Source organism: Terrapene carolina, unplaced genomic scaffold (assembly GCF_002925995.2).
Source record: "Terrapene carolina triunguis isolate 2854851 unplaced genomic scaffold, T_m_triunguis-2.0 Scaffold926, whole genome shotgun sequence".
NCBI lineage: Eukaryota > Metazoa > Chordata > Testudines > Emydidae > Terrapene > Terrapene triunguis.
In genome coordinates, this window is record NW_020665277.1 from 1,469,933 (window position 1) to 1,485,622 (window position 15,690).

At 48.2% G+C, this 15,690-nt stretch overlaps 1 protein-coding gene across 3 annotated transcripts in view; it reads right to left on the reverse strand.

Annotated features, from left to right (window-relative positions):
• Window positions 1–433: 433 nt before the first annotated feature.
• Window positions 434–15,690, reverse strand: part of LAMB3 (laminin subunit beta 3) — a 48,758-nt gene continuing 33,501 nt past the window's right edge. For 2 of the 3 annotated variants that reach the window (XM_026661101.1, XM_026661099.1), the window contains exons 15-23: window positions 15,354–15,514; window positions 13,432–13,640; window positions 11,399–11,602; window positions 10,396–10,540; window positions 7,011–7,218; window positions 5,555–5,696; window positions 4,887–5,063; window positions 3,738–3,891; window positions 1,306–1,749 (exon numbers count right to left, since the gene is read on the reverse strand). In XM_026661101.1, coding sequence (XP_026516886.1) covers window positions 1,616–1,749; window positions 3,738–3,891; window positions 4,887–5,063; window positions 5,555–5,696; window positions 7,011–7,218; window positions 10,396–10,540; window positions 11,399–11,602; window positions 13,432–13,640; window positions 15,354–15,514 — 1,534 coding nt within the window. In that variant the 3' untranslated portion in view covers window positions 1,306–1,615. Of the gene's footprint in view, window positions 562–1,305; window positions 1,750–3,737; window positions 3,892–4,886; window positions 5,064–5,554; window positions 5,697–7,010; window positions 7,219–10,395; window positions 10,541–11,398; window positions 11,603–13,431; window positions 13,641–15,353; window positions 15,515–15,690 lie in introns of those variants that run through there. The other variant, XM_026661100.1, reaches the window with a different exon arrangement.

A 15,690-nucleotide genomic window follows, 5' to 3' on the forward strand; every position in this document is an offset into this window, starting at 1 on the left:
AACAATTCCAATAGTGACTTTGAACTCTCTCCTGTTCCAGAAGGGCTGATTTACTCATTTCTGCGCTCCACAGCCAGACAGCAATAGCACAAGCAAGAGGAGAGGAGACTGAATCCTGGCAGAAGCAGATGGAGAGCCATTTTCTCAAAGGAGAGTGGCCATTTGTTGGAGAGCTGCACACTTTTTACTCTTAAGTAATCCTTCAGAGCAACAACCTTGAAGAGTATCTGGCTCACTAGAACATGGAGCAGTTGCTTTAGAGAAGGGAGGTGTATGAGCACAAGGCTTCTGCTAGCACCTTCCATGTATATGACACATACATCATTGCACAAGGCTGTATCTTGGTTCTTAATATATATTGTGTAGTTGTTCAATGTGTAACAAATGTACTGCACAGTATAATTCTTTTAAAGCAAAGCCATATCGTGTTTATTTAGTCACAGGCATCCCAGCAGTTTTTACAGTCTATACCTCTGTTAAGACTTCAACAGGCTGGAGCTCAGATGTAAGAAGTCGTCCAGTAACAATGGCCTGTCTTGGGTGTGCAGTTTTCCTTTTAAGCTGTGAAAGGAGAGAGTCTGCTACCATCCTCCACATGCCTGATGATAATCAAAGTGAGGTCTGAATTCCCTGTTTCCAAGTCTGTAATTGTGTAATAAACACCATGCTTAATAAAGCTGACTTTTATTTTGTAAAGTGACTATTGGTTAGAGGTGGAAGTGCTCTCTTAAATCTCCCAAGACAAATTCCCGCTGCCAGCGCAGAGTTGTTCCCTACACTCTTCTGTCTGCAAAGTATTGTTTGAAAATAAGCAGGTGCTGACAAAGTCAATCTGGGTGGTATTTAACGCTACCTTAGAGCACCACTGCTCTTACATTTGTGTAAATAGGACTCTTAGTGTTTACCTCAGTTAACCACTCCTGGGAATGGTCTTATATTTAGCTGCGGCCTTCATCCTGCCCCTCTTATGACTTTCTTTGAAGAACTAAATGCAATATACCAGAAAAGGCTATTTTTTAAAAAAAGGCCAAAGTTGAGGTTTTCATTCAAAAGGTGAAATCCAGGTGCTAAAATGAATAAACATCCCCTGTCAAGTTGGCAAACCTCATGCAGAAATAACTCCTTCCAAAAGGCTTTATTAGTTACTGACATTAGATCCATCTTCCCCCTTTCCTAGAGCCACTCAGTGTGGCTTTAGCAAGGCCACATAACATTCATTCTCTCTAAGGGCTAGGGTGACCAGATGTCCCAATTTTATAGGGACAGTCTCAATTTTTGGGTCTTTTTCTTATATAGGCTCTATTTTCTCCCCCCCCCCCTCCAAATTTTTCATATTTGATGTCTGTTTGCTGTCTGGTCACCCTACTAGGGGCACTTGTTCTTTTTGGCTTCAGCCAGGCCACATAACCTTCATTCTCCCTAGGGGAGCTTGTTCTTTTTGGCTCCATGCTAGCTATTTTCTAAAGGTACAGTAGGTCTATTTAGCAAAGACAAAGATCTTGAGATTAAGAAACTTCTACGAGCCAGGAGATGGGACTAAGTCCCCCCGTCAGTGTTTGAACAGAAGGCAGACAATGCAATTACGTGGCAAGATGGAGCCCCAGCAGCTCATTGGTTAGCAACTGGTGTAGTATGCGATTCGTTCATGGATATGACTGTTGATCTTTTCCACCTGCTCCTCCAGGCCTGCGAGGCTGGCTGACTTGACGATTAATGCATTGTTGCTTTTCTGAATTTCCGTTTCTATAGCTAAGGAGAGAGGCAGTTGGAGTTAGGGGAAGATAGTCCAGGAAAATTATATTATGCCCTCAGGCCTTCATCACCCTTCTGAAAATCTACACCTTCTCACCGTAAGTCAGGAGAGCACTATCAGAATCCAACAGAACAGCCAACCACGCTAGCCCTGCCTAGGACATGCCCAAACCCAATCAATAAGTGCATCATAAAGCCACTCCTCCACTGTCCAGGGCACCACATAACATCAGTCAATGTTTCTTTCCAATAAAGCCTGCCCCCCACCCCTCCAATAAAGCTACTCCAGACAGTGACCATTGAAGTCAATGGAAATTCCATTGCTGACATCAATGGCTGGGCAGAAACAAGCCCATACTGTATGCACCTCATGTTCTGGAAGGGAAATTGCACACAGGCCTATTTAGCAACATCAAGACTCCTTGCTGAGTTCAGCAATCTACAAGCAGCATTAAGTGCCTGGTACCAACAATAAGCAGCAGCATCCGATCAAATCCCTGACCCGGAGAGGCACCTTTGATAAATGATGTTCACTAGAGCCACTGCTTTATCGCTGAAAGCGGTGCCAAAGCTCTGGCCTGATAACTACTTGGGCTCAGTGCCATTCTCCACCAGCTTGAAAGGCTCGAGCTTCTGGCCAGGGCACTTAATCTGCCCCGTGGCTGGCACCCAAAGCATACTGAATGAGGCCCTTAGACATGAGTGCTGGAAATGGAAATGAGTGCATGGCGCATCAGCGTACAAGAGGTGAAATAGAGAAGCAGGTTATTGAAGCTAGTCCATAGGGGGCTGAGTGGCACAGTGGAGTTGGTACATTGGCTTTTGCTCTCCAGATGCAAGTTCCGATCCCTGCATGGGCCACAAGGGATTTGGTGGAGTCTCAACCTCAGTTCCCCATGCATGCCTCTCACAAAATGCCCATACCGCTGGCATGGAGGGGAAAGATACTGAAATTACACAGCAGGGCCCAAATCCATCCTGGTGAGGCCAGGGATGAACATGGCATGAGATTTCTATTACTCAACCCCATAATGTTGCACTGCAAAATTATCTAGGAGCAACAGAAGCAGCAATGGGAGTTGAGCAAAATGCTGTGAGGTTCAGTGATGTGACAAATGGTGGGCACATTAATCAATCCCTTTGTCATGAAAACCACAAAGCAGAATCCTTTGTATTCAGAGCTAAGTTTAACCAGTTGTCTGGGTTTCTGTGGCTAACACATTTGTCCTCCAAGGTCTTTACTTAGGAGAATGTTTCTTGTATCTACAAGCAGAATCACTCATTCAGGGCTTGGCTAGATTAGGGGAATTTGTACTCACATAATTATATTACATTCCTGGCCAAACAGAGTTTGCATAGGGGTTATTCACCCTGCTGGTTTACAAGCCCCTTCTTACACCAGTGGATTACACCTACATTAGGGCTTTGGATCAACGTAGAGGGAGGGGGATGAGGAACCTAATATAGACAGGGCTTCAGCCATCTAATTCAGCACCACTCCCTCTCAGGCCTGGTCTACACTACGACTTTAATTCGGATTTAGCTGCGTTAATCCGAATTAATCCTTAACCCGTCCACACAACGGAGCCAGTTACTTCGAATTAAAGGGCGCTTAAAATTGATTTCTGTACTCCACCCCGACGAGCGGAGTAGCACCAAAATCGATTTTGTTAATTCGAATTAGGGGTAGTGTGGCCGCACACCACCGAATTAATGTGGTTAAAATTAATGGGGTAGTGTGGCCGCACACCACCGAATTAATGTGGTTAAAAACCGAATTAATGTGCTTAGTGTGGCCGCGCACAATCGAATTTATACAATCTGTTTCCCAAATTCGAATTATCTAAATTCGAATTAATCTCGTAGTGTAGACGTACCCTTAGTCTTCTGTTCCTCTTCTGGTTCCATTCCCTCACCAGTGAGAGCCAGCAGCCCCTCTTCTCCCCTTGGAATCATGCTCTGATTGCCTGCACAAATTTACTTACTTTCCATCCTGAGCATCATAGCCCAGGTTTCTTCAAAGAGCGCTTTTGCCTCCATGTCGATACTTTGGATCCTGCTGCCCTGCGCTCCCAGATTTGAATTCTGTCCCATCCGCCTCTTCAGCTCAGCATATTTTTGTTTTACCTGTTCAAATCCCTGTAGGAAAGTGAATGAGTAGTGCAGGTGAATTCAAGCAAATAAATGAGGTCCAAGTAATGAATGACCTCTAGACACTGTATTGGAGCTGTGTGTTATAAAAGGCCATTATTACTACTATAGAGATATTGAAGACCCTAATACATTTACATACTGGTTTCCAATGCCTTTATAGAAACCAATAATTCAGCATCATCTGGATTAACATGTAGAGTACTGGTCACCCCATCTCAAAAAGAATGTTGCGGAAATAGGTGTTCAAAGAAGAGCAATAAGAATAATAGAGGTCCTGGAAATCTCTCACGTAAAGAGAGGTTGAAAAGCTTGGCATTGTTCACTATAGAAAGGAGATGAAGAAGAGGGACAAGATAATAGCATATCAAATAATGAATAGTTTAGAGGAGAGAGAGAGAGAGAGAGAGAGATCAGGAACTTCTGTTCTCCCTGTTTCATAACACAAGAAGAAGGGGATAGTCAAAACTGATGAAAGGAAATTGTTTCTCACATGTGTAATGAAATTGTGGGACTCATTGCCTTGGGAAGTCATTGAGGCCACAAAATTAGCTAGATTCAAAAAGGGATTGGACATGTCTATGGATCACAAGAATATGCAGGGTTACAATTGTTAATGCTAACAATTTTTGGCAAGGATATTCAACCTCGTGCTTCTGGGCTTAAATCAAACTAATTGTTAGACCAGGATGAGACCTAATGGGGGGACAGATTATCCTACTTCTGCTACTGCAGGGTTCTTACACCTTCCTCTAAGTCATTGGGTGCCGGCCATGGGCAGAGCTGAGATAAGTAGACTAGATGGAGCTTAGGTTTGAACCAGTCTGACAATTCCTATGTTCCTAAAAACAGAGTAATTCACTTTCCCTGCACCAGTCAAATATGTTCTGCATTTATGTGGCTTTGCTCCTGCATGAGAATAAGAAGCTAGTGAAGGATCATGGGCAGAGTCATTCCTAGGGTCCTACGAGACCTCCTCCTACCTGCTGAGCGCTCCTTGCTTCTTCACTGGCTTCTTTTGCTCTCTGCTGAGCATCTGTGGCCTGCAACCGATTCTGCTCCGCCTTGTGCTGCAATTGGCGGATTCTCTCCGTGAAGCTGTCCAGCTGATCCGTAATGTCTCTCATATTCTTCTCCATTGGACCAAGGACAGCCTGGATCTAAAAGCCAAAGGTGTTTGGTATTTAAAAGAAAAGCTCCTCCCAGAACATCATTAATGATATATCATCCTCACAGGCACGCTTATGATTTATTATTGGTCTGTAATACAGACTCAGAAGTGAGTACAGCCCCCAGCCAGGGTCCCACCGTGATAGGCTCTGTTCAGCTCGACAAAACAAAGACAGTTCCTATCTCACAGAGCGACAAGTGGACAAGCAGACAGATGAGGTAGGGCACAAGGAGAACACGAAGAGAAAAACAGTCAGACTTTTACAGCAAGCCAATTTTGCTAGGATCCAGCCTCTTTGCTGCATGGTGGGGCATCATTGCATCAGCAGGGTAGGATGAAAATGGGCGGGGGTCAAGGATGTGATTAGTAACCTACCCACCGTGGCAAGGCACTTTGCAGGGAGTTCCAGGAGAGTTTCAAAGGAGCAGTGTGCAGGCCACGCAGCGTTACAATGCCAGGAACGCGGCGTACATCACTCACCTCATCAACGCGGAGTTGGATGAGCTGAAGGGAATAGCTGGAGCCACTGATCGCATCCTGGGCTTCCTGGAGCACTGTGTTTGCTTGTCTCAAATTCTCCACCACTTCTTCCACGTTGCCCTCTACTGCGTTTGCTCGGTTCCTGGGAAAATGCAATAGGGAAGCATGATTAAATCAAAAATGTATCATTCTAATTATGACAACACAGTATGAGATACTGCTTTGGGGCTCAAAAGTTACAAAATGGCAGAGGGGAAATAAGCTGGACAAGTGGAACATCTTGCAAAGAGACGATGTGAAAAGCTTGTAATAGAAGCCAGAAGTCCTAAAGCCACTGTGCTTTAACCACTTGACCATGCTGCCTTCTAAGAAGAGAAGCAGTGCTGTACTTCCTACCACTAGGATGAGGAGGCAGGATGGGAAAAGAAACCAAAGCATCCTTTAGAAGCACAACTGCTTCTAATAATTGGTAAAGTGAGGAAAGATGAATTATTTAAAGGGGGAAGAAAGTGCCCAATTAGTTGCTTAAAGTTTTACGTCCGTTACACCGGCTGCCAGTTTGAAGTGAGACTTTTTACTTTCCCCTGGAATGTCTGCACGCAAAGCCAGACTCCCCTAACTCATCGCGCTCAGCTGGGGTCAGATGCTCTCAATGGGTTTACACTCTGATCCCATTAACCTTCTCTCCAGAATATTGCTACGACGGAGTCGTCATAAAATAAATCCATTGCAGCTCTACAAGGGCTCTCTGGTGGTGGTGGTTGTCGTAAAGGGACAAGCCTCCCCACTTCCATCAGGATAGTAAATATGCCATTTAATGCTCTTGTCCTCTCCCTTAGTAACTGTGCGATTATAATGGAGATCCTATTACTGAGTCCCTGGAAATCCCTGTTCAGCTCTATCATCTCTCATGATAGGAGCGCAAAAGAAGCAAAAAAGGTTCCCATTGGTCAGGGAAAGATCTCCCCACCCCAGTATCTATAATGAAGGGATGTCAGACTATTGTTATTAGCGGCAGGATTTATTATATGCATTGCGATATCAGCTAGAGGCACCAGTCAAGACTGGAGTCCCATTTCTCTAGATACTGTACAGACACACAAGCTATGGGGCTAGAATCTCAGCTGATATGAATCAGCACAGCTCCCCTGAAGTCAATGCAGATTTACACTAGCTAAGGATCTGGCCAGCAGTCAGGTGAAATTTGGTTCCGGTAATTCTGGCAGCATTATCCCAACCATGCTGTGTAACGTGACTCAGGCACAAAGAAGGTGAATCTGAGAGTGGGAGTTGCTGGAAGGCCACGTGGACAGTGAGCAGCAGCAGGATTGAAATGGGAGGGTCTCTCTTCTGGAGGGACTTGAGGAATGCAAATATAGGGCCACTTCCATCCATTTCCGTGGACTCTGGGTCAGGCCCATAGACTCTCATCCCATTAGCTTAAAGCCCAGCTTACCTTGCCTGTTCAGCCTCTTGCTGAAGCCTCTTGGCCTTAGCGATATCACCAGCTGTTTGGGTGAGGATGCTCTCAGGACACTGCAGTTTAGCAGCCAGGTTTCGGATCTCAGTCATTTTCCTCAGGACCGCAGCAGTGTCAGTTGGGAGGCGGAGTGAGAGCACGTAGTCGCTGACCTCCTGGATGGTAGCAGGGTCAGTGGCTGGGTCTAGAGAGTTTACAAACAAAAAAAATGTCAGGAAAAGCTGCAAGAATAGAGTGCGGGCAGGTCTGGGAGCACAGCACGGGGAGCCAGAATTCCAGAGGGTAGGCAGTGCAGCAGGTAACTGTAAACACCAGGTTCAGGGGTTACGAATTCACAGCTCCTCTAGGTCCCGCTACCTCCTCATTCAAGGAGTTGTGTGTGTCTGCCAACAGGCGGCCAGATTACCGCTAACTTAGTCCATTAGTGTATCCCCCATTTTACAGTCCCTCCGAAGGGACCCTAAGCAGTACTTCTGCCAGAGCCACTCACTACGCACATAAGATGTTCTGTGTGTCCCAGCTGTAGGTCAGTCTTTGTGGTTCCTACCAAGCAGGCAGGGTTTCAACTGTGTGAGAAAATCCAGGAGGTGATTCTTTGACAACTGAACCCTCTGAGCTCAGGGGAGTCCGATCAGTTGAGCAGAGAGACAATGGGCCAGATTCGGCTTTGCACAAGTCAGTGCAGGTCGCTGCACCAGCTAACACTAGGCATAAACTTGACCCATTGCCTGGAATAAAATAAGAACTGGTTGAGATTTAACTGAGGACACTGCCAAACACTTCAGCCAAGCTTCCAGCCAGAGTACTAAGACAACACCTTTGATTTGACAAAGAAAGCTGTGAGGCTAAATGTGGAGCACAGTCTGACACTAGCAACAGACTGAGTAGCACATGTATTCCAGGACAAGCCTTCTCCTAGATCACCACTGAAGGTAACAGATCTGAGACAGAAGAGATGTGCACATCCCAAAGGATGTTAGGTTAGTGACAGGGCCGGCTCCAGGCACCAGCCCACCAAGCATGTGCTTGGGGCGGCGCCTGGAGGGGGCGGCGCGGCGGGGCGCTCCGGCCCGAGAGTGGGGCCGCGACTGGGCTCGCTGCCCTCCCCGCGGCGCTCCGGCCGCCGGGGAGAGCGGAGCCGCAGCGGGCTCACCGCCCTCCCCCGGCGCTCTGGCCGCCGGGGAGAGCGGAGCCGCAGCGGGCTCACCGCCCTCCCCGCGGCGCTCCGACCGCCGGGGAGAGCGGAGCCGCAGCGGGCTCACCGCCTTCCCCCGGCGCTCTGGCCGCCGGGGGCTCTCCGTCCTCCCCCCGGCGCTCTGGCCGCCGGGGAGAGCGGAGCCGCGGCAGGCTCGCCGCCCTCCCCCCGGCGCTCCAGCCGGTCGGGGATTGCGGGCCCGCGGCCGGGCTCGGCTCCCTCCCCTGCCGCAATGGGGGGGGGGGGCGGCCGGTGGCTTTTTTGCCTAGGGCGGCAAAAAAGCCAGAGCCGGCCCTGGTTAGTGATTAGCTGGAGCTTGGTAATCTCTCTAATACCAGACAGTGCTGAATGACCTGATTTTCTTATTCAGCTAATGCTCATGAGGTTGATCCGTTATTAAAATCTGCTTATGAATTATAGGTCATCTCACTGGTTGTTGGGCACAATAACTTCTTTCGCCTGGTTAAATAATCTGCACCATAGAAGATTTGCTTGAGTTTATTTCAGGTCAGCAAGTGCTGCTGGAAAGCTGGTGTAGGTCTGAGTGCTGAGCAAAAGCCACCATCATAACTGATGCTAACTGAGGGTCCTCAAAGGCTGTCTCAGCATCGAGGCGAAGGAGAACGTACTCTGCTCTCAGATGCTAGGATAGAGGTACAATGGCAGTGGAAGGCATGAGAGGAAGTGTCTCCCTGCTGCCGCTGTACTGTACCTACTTTGCAGATGGAGTTCTTGGTGCCCCGGGGCTGCCAATGCAGCACTTTTCACCTCTGCTAAATTTAGTTGATTTGTTTTTAACTGTTTTTTTCCAATTTGGAAAAGGAGAGTGATTCCTGGACAGCTGCAGGAAGCAAGGCCAGATTTCTCATTAAGTTCTACAGTACAGAAGGCCGAGGTCTAGCAATTTCTGCCCTCCCTACAGCCACTTATGGTAACTTCACAGATGGCATTTGAAGGCCATTAAGGCAATGGGCTAAATCTGTCCCTGGTGTAACTCCGTGGAGGTCACCAGGGTTACACCACCAGTAGTTAATCTAGTTCTGTGTGAATGGCACAATCAAAGCTTGACTCTGAAGATGTTGGTCATGGTCAGACTGTACTGCTACTCCCCAGGGGAGAACTAATCTAAGTTTCAGGTGCTGAAGGCTCAAACCTATCTAGATATAGTCAAATACCAGAGCTGACTACATTCAACTTATATCAAAGTTAGTCCATTTTTGAATGCAAGTCTGCTGTCTGGGGCTCACGGTGCATTAGTGACATTTACACTCTTAGGCAAAGCAAAAGCAGCACTCCCTTTAAAAATGGTTGTATCAGTTTAACAGTGTTAGAGTAAGAATATTAACCACATCTGGTTCCCTAGACAGTGCAGTGTGAACTGATGGAAGGATGATATTGGGAATTGCAAGATATTATTAGAACTAAGAGAACTGTTCACAAAAAGGCCCAACACCAATCAGAACTTGCTTGTTCTCAGGTCTCATTGAAACTCGGACTGCAACTCAGATATTTGCAAACCTTTTGAAAGCTCCTGGGCCTTTTTTCCAGTAAATCTGAGGCCAATTTATTGTTTCCTTGCAACACGAATTAGGTGAAACTGAGCCATTTTAACTGAGTTTTGGGCTTCATTTGAGCTTTAAATACAAAGCAAACCTTGGAGGCGTTCAACGTACATGGATCAAAACCAAAGCAAATATTTGTACCGGGAGACAAACCCCTGGGTTTCACACTGCTGTGGTTATTTTATTTCCCCTGCTCTTCAGAAAACACATCTAGGGAGCTAGAGCTGGTGGGGATCCCAATGGCCCAGTGATTATGTAACTTTTTTGCCAGGATTCCATTTCTCAATGCAACCAAGAAATCCTCTCATGAGATTTAAAGACTACGCAGAGAGCACAAGGCCAGATCTTCAATGGCTTCTTTAACTGTACTCAGAACTGGCACATCCAGTGTAACCAGCCAACAAGCCCTTGTCCAGGTGAATAGGTGTAAGTCAGGTTGCGGGAGTGATTCCCTGACCTGTTCTCACCCCTCCTTTTTCTTGTGGCTAAGGTTTTCCATCCACAAAGGGACACGCATGGGCATGCTGTGGGCTTAGTTAAAGAGTCCCTTAGAGCTTTCCCCTCAGTGTCCTGCCCTCGCATGCATGGAGATGGTTGGATTTACCTGACAGGAAGTTGCGGACTTGCTGGATGAATTGCTGGATGCGTCGGACATCTCCTTCTATCTGGGTCCTGGTTACACTCACTTGGTCCCCGAGACGTTGTGCATTGCTTTGGATTTGGTTTGCAGCTGTTTCTGCTGCCCTGATCTGCCAACAACAGTGCCCCCGGTAAAGTCAGTTTCTGCTTGACACAAGACAGCCTAGAACGCTCACCAGCCCTGTCCAGGCTCTGCAACCAACTCCCTGGGTGACCTTGGGCAAGTCACTTCACTGCTCTGTGCCTCGGTTGCCCCATTGTCAACAGATGGGAGGAGAGGCTTGAAGGACAAAGATTTAAGATAGGATTTTCAAAACAGACTTTCAATGGGACTTGGGCTTCTAAGTCACTAGTCTCCTTGGAAAATTCTGCTCTTAGCATGTGCAAAGTGCTCTGAGATACTCAAATGAAAGTCTGTAGGAAGGGACTAATGTGGCTAACGTGTATATGCTGGGTCCTAACGAATGATTGTGCAGAGAATCTGTAGCATCAGAGCAGCATCAAAAGGCTTGAGAAGTTTAAGCTTTCCAAACCCCCACTCCATCTAGCATTGCTGCCCTGGAAATTCAGTGAGAACAAGCTCCCTGGTGACCTTCCCCGAGTGCTGGAAACACCTGGAGAAGAGCTGTTCCCTGGGTATTTCAGACCTTTGGCTTCCACTTTCAGAGGGAGCCAGGACATGCGAGTCAAGCACAAAAATGACCATTTTTTTAGAGAAGTTCTACTGACATTTCCAAGCCACCCAGGAAATTCAGGTTTAGGTGAAGTTTGAGGTGAGTTATTTGAGCTCTCCCTAGCCCTGCCGGGGTAAACATGCCAGCCATCCCCCTCTCTGCTTAATGAAGGTGACACCTCCATTGCAATGTATCATGGGAGCAGGTGAACGCACAGTGTGTACGCTAATCAGCCCCTCCTTGCCGTTACCTGTGGAAGCAGACACCCCCGAGCTCCTCATTCCCTGTACCTACCATCTGCATGGTCTGCTGGAGCTGAGTGTTTAAGCCATGGAGCTCTCTGGTGGTCTTCTCAGCAGTTCTGATTGCGCCCCGTGACAGCGGAATGATCCCTCTGCAGCTGAGGCCTGTTCCGCACTCCATTGTGCTGTCCTGCGGACACAGCTCCCCGTCACAGTGCCCAGGGGTACAGGCCTTGGATCTGACACCACTGCAAATCTAAACACAAAGAGAAGCTGCATGCTGGTGAGAAGGCTCTGATGGTATTGGTGCTACTTCACCATCAATGGCACAAAGACCATAGCGGAGATGAACTTTCCAACACAGACACAAGAGAACAGGTGTATTTGCATATCCACGGGTGCACAATTCTTTTAGGAGTATTTCTGGTGTAGCATTCAGCATGGGCTTAGAGGAAAGTGCATGCAGGCGTGGCTACATATGAGCGTAGTGCAGGAGCGTAGCAGAAGATGCACACAAGAACAGTTCATGGAGCGTAGTGAAAGGTATGTCTTACAATACAGAGCAAACACATTCTGTGGGGAAGAGTTTATACAGAGCAGTGGAGGGTATGCACAGATAGCTGTATGTAACTCACGGTGAGCAAATCTGGGTACAGTAAATGGAGTAGATATTTTTGGAGGCAGGTATGCACTCACTATTTGGCAGCTGTCAGTGGCAAGGAAAAAATGGTATAGATTCCTGTGCTCCAGTTATCAGATCTGTGGGCAACAGAAGAAGCTCCATACAACACACAAGGGTGTCTAGAAATAAGCTAATACGCTTCAAAGGGCCAGGGCACGCCTGGTCTCCAAGTTATGTGTGATGCCCACGAATACCCTGCAACCCACAGGGTTTGCTTGTATAGATGGTTATAGGCTGAGAAGTCCTAAGCGGTACTTCTGCATGAATGGCAAAGGTTTGGGATTGCACGTCGCCTTCTAACATTATCACTGGGGTCTATTCAGTGAGGAGGCCAAGAGGAGCAGCCTGGGAGGGTTCAGAACTGGTGCAGGGACTGGCATTTACCCCCTTCCTGTCACAGGCAGGGATATTTCACCTGGGGGTGGCTCTGATGCTGTGAAAAGCAGCGAGATGAATGGGTGATGGTCTCCACAGCAACATACATCAGGAGACGCTGAAATGTGTCTCCATGGCAATAGCAGAGCAGCGTAGGGAGGGAAAAAGAAAAGGAGACCTTGACCAGAAATCAGACAGCTCTTGGAGACATAATGCAGTGAGAACCGCTGAGGAAAAGTTTCGCTGGTGGGGAGACCATCCAGTGCCTTGGTATCTGCTGTTACCAGACAAGCAATGCTCAAGCTTGGCTCAGCTGAATAGCACCTGCCAAGAATAGCATCTGCCAGGACCACACCCCTTCGGGACCTAAAACAGAGCAGTGATGCATCCTGTGGATGCTAGAGATCCCCGCATACCATGCTAGGCTGCTTGGGCCAAGGTGGAGCAGTGCAGGCTGGGACCTCTACCCTCTGTGCACTGCAGCCGGGTCTTAAAAATGAGTGTGTCTCCTAGGGTACGTCTACACTTACCGGAGGGTCCGGCGGCAGGCAATCGATGTTCTGGGATCGATTTATCGCGTCTGGTTTAGACGCGATAAATCGATCCCGGATCGATCCCGGAAGTGCTCGCCATCGATGCCGGTACTCCAGCTTGGCGAGAGGAGTACGCGGCATCGACGGGGGAGCCTGCCTGCCGCGTCTGGACCCGCGGTAAGTTCGGACTAAGGTACTTCGAATTCAGCTACGTTATTAACGTAGCTGAATTTGCGTACCTTAGTCCGAAGTGGGAGGGTAGTGTGGACCAGGCCTAAGTTGTGGCATCACGACTAGCCACTTACGTATATACCTAGGGTCCTGGGTGGGCTTGAACAGCCTGTGTGATAGGTGCTCAAGCTAACGAGATCAAACCCAGCCCTGTTTGTACTCATGTGCTGCCGTCACACCTCTGGCCGCAGGTAGACGTATACTTTGTCAGAGATGCTTTGACCACCTCATTTCAGCCTGCGACAGGATCCATGTCTGCTTCACCTTATTTATAGTTGGCGTCAAGTTGGGGGAGGAGGCCATCTCGGCCTGGAGGGCCTCCAGCCTGGAGGTGTGGTCTGTAAAGCTGCTTTCCAGCCCCTCAGTCGTTCTCCGGTTCTCCCTGGATCGAGTCAGCAGGCTGGAAGTGCCCGTTATGCGGTAGCTGGCGTTGGTGGAGCTCTGGTAGGCAGAGCTGACAGTCTTGAAGGCTCCTGCAATAATAAAACCATGTGCAACGTGAATGACTTCATGACTCATCAATGCAGCAATGCAACCTAAACCATGGGATTGATTTTAGCCTGCTGGCGAATGTGTGGTGGGGAAGGGGGAGGAAGCTGCGCGAGTGGTTAGTCACAAGGATAGCGATTAACGGTCCTTTTATTGATTGCTTCACTGTGAACTGCAGCCTCCCTTGTGTGTCTAAGTCTGTCTTTGAGCTAATGGCTGTAAACAAAACCAGAACAAAATACATACAGGTCCCGATCCTGGGCTGCATTCCAGCCACCCTCAGTGCAGCCCAGGAGCAGCGGCTTTATGGCACGTCTATGGCTTTCCCACGCCAATCCTGGGGACTGACAGAGCCTGGAGTAGTCCATGGGGGGGCTGCTCTATCTCACATCCATCTAAGAGGGACTGTCCTGATAGCATGGGATCACGTGATTCCCTGGCCATTCCCACGTTCCCCTAGCCAGAAACCCTCCACTGGGAGCCAGAGGAGGGGGCGGCACAGGCGTGGCTGCAGGAACTTCGTACCCCTCTGTGGTTATTCTCCTTTGCTGGAGCGGAGCAGTTGAAAGTGGCCATAGGGGGACCAAGGATGTGGACCCACAGATGGAAGGAGCGGAGTGACCCCTACAGGGCAATGAAAGAGTGAACTCACTTTAAAGTAAAACAAACCGCTGGTAAAACCTTGGATTGAAAAATGCGGAGGATTCTGGGTGGGATTCTAGTTTTCAGCTGAACCCAACATCTCAAAGGGAATCTCACTACAAACCGCCGGGAAGCTCACTACAAACCACCAGGCTTTTCTTGGTTTCCTGCTGAAGCTACTAAGATTCTCAGGTTCTCCATCCGACCCCACCAATCCGCCCAGCTGGCTTGCTGAATGGAGGACCCCTTTGGAATCACGGCAAGGGAGTCCTGCTTCCTCCCTACTGCTCAACAGACATGCACACCCAGCCCTCAATGGGAGCAATCAGAGAGAAGCAGATGGAACTGCACAGAAGAAAGATGGAATCTACCATAAGCCTCGGAGGTCGTTCTCCAGCGCTTCAGATCAGTGCTTTGCCAGCAAAGCCGAACAGAAGTACAATGTGCAATGAGTCAATGAGGGAAAGCAGAAAACAATAAGAAACCTTTAGGGAACTAGCTATAGCAGGGATGTGAAGGCAATCCACCAATATCATCATCACAAGGCTTAATTAGCTCTTCCCAACAGTGTCTGACAACCATTTGGCTCTCTCTTCTACCCCATCACCTCTTCCATCTGTGCAAAAGCTTCATTCGTTCAGCTCCCTTCTAGTCCTGGTGACAGATTCTCCGAGGGGCTTTTATTTCCCTTTTTTAATTAAGCTCAGGCTGTGTTTTAGGAGGAGAGGTGCTTCTATAACATCCAGAAGAAAGTTTGTGATGTCTGGGAGGGAAATCAGCTGGACTGCTGGGATACTAGTAGCAACACTGCCTGTGGCTGACCTTCTGATGCCTAAGCTTTGGAGACAAATTCTACCAGCTGTAGGTGCAAAATTGCTGATGAAAGCTTAGAAGTTTGGTGGAAAGAGCACCTCTAACCTGCATAACTATTTGCTGATCCTAAATTGCCCATCGACACAGAGATGCTCCTCACCCATCCGACTGGTGGAAAATTAGCCAGAATTGCAGTCACCACGGATGGTCGAGTACAACTGCATTGAGCCAAAACTGCCTACCTGAAAGGTCTGTGCGGCGGCTGTCTTCAAACTGGGTCTTCTTAATCTGGTACTGCCCGTTAATGAAAAGCAGGCTTTTGTCCAGGGCTTCGAGATCATTGGCTAGAGAGAAGGTGTCAATCGCAAAGGGTAGGTTGGGATTTATGCCCTGGACCTGCTGTCTGAAATCGAGAAAGGAGACAATAAAATGAACCATATTAGAGAGCACCGTCTGTCTGTCTCACGTGTATTACATGTAGAGAGCCCAGCTGAGATCAGGGCCCCATTGTGCTAGGCATGGTACACACATAGCAAGAGAGAGCTGAGAGTTCCTGCCCCAAAACTTTAGCATCCGAAT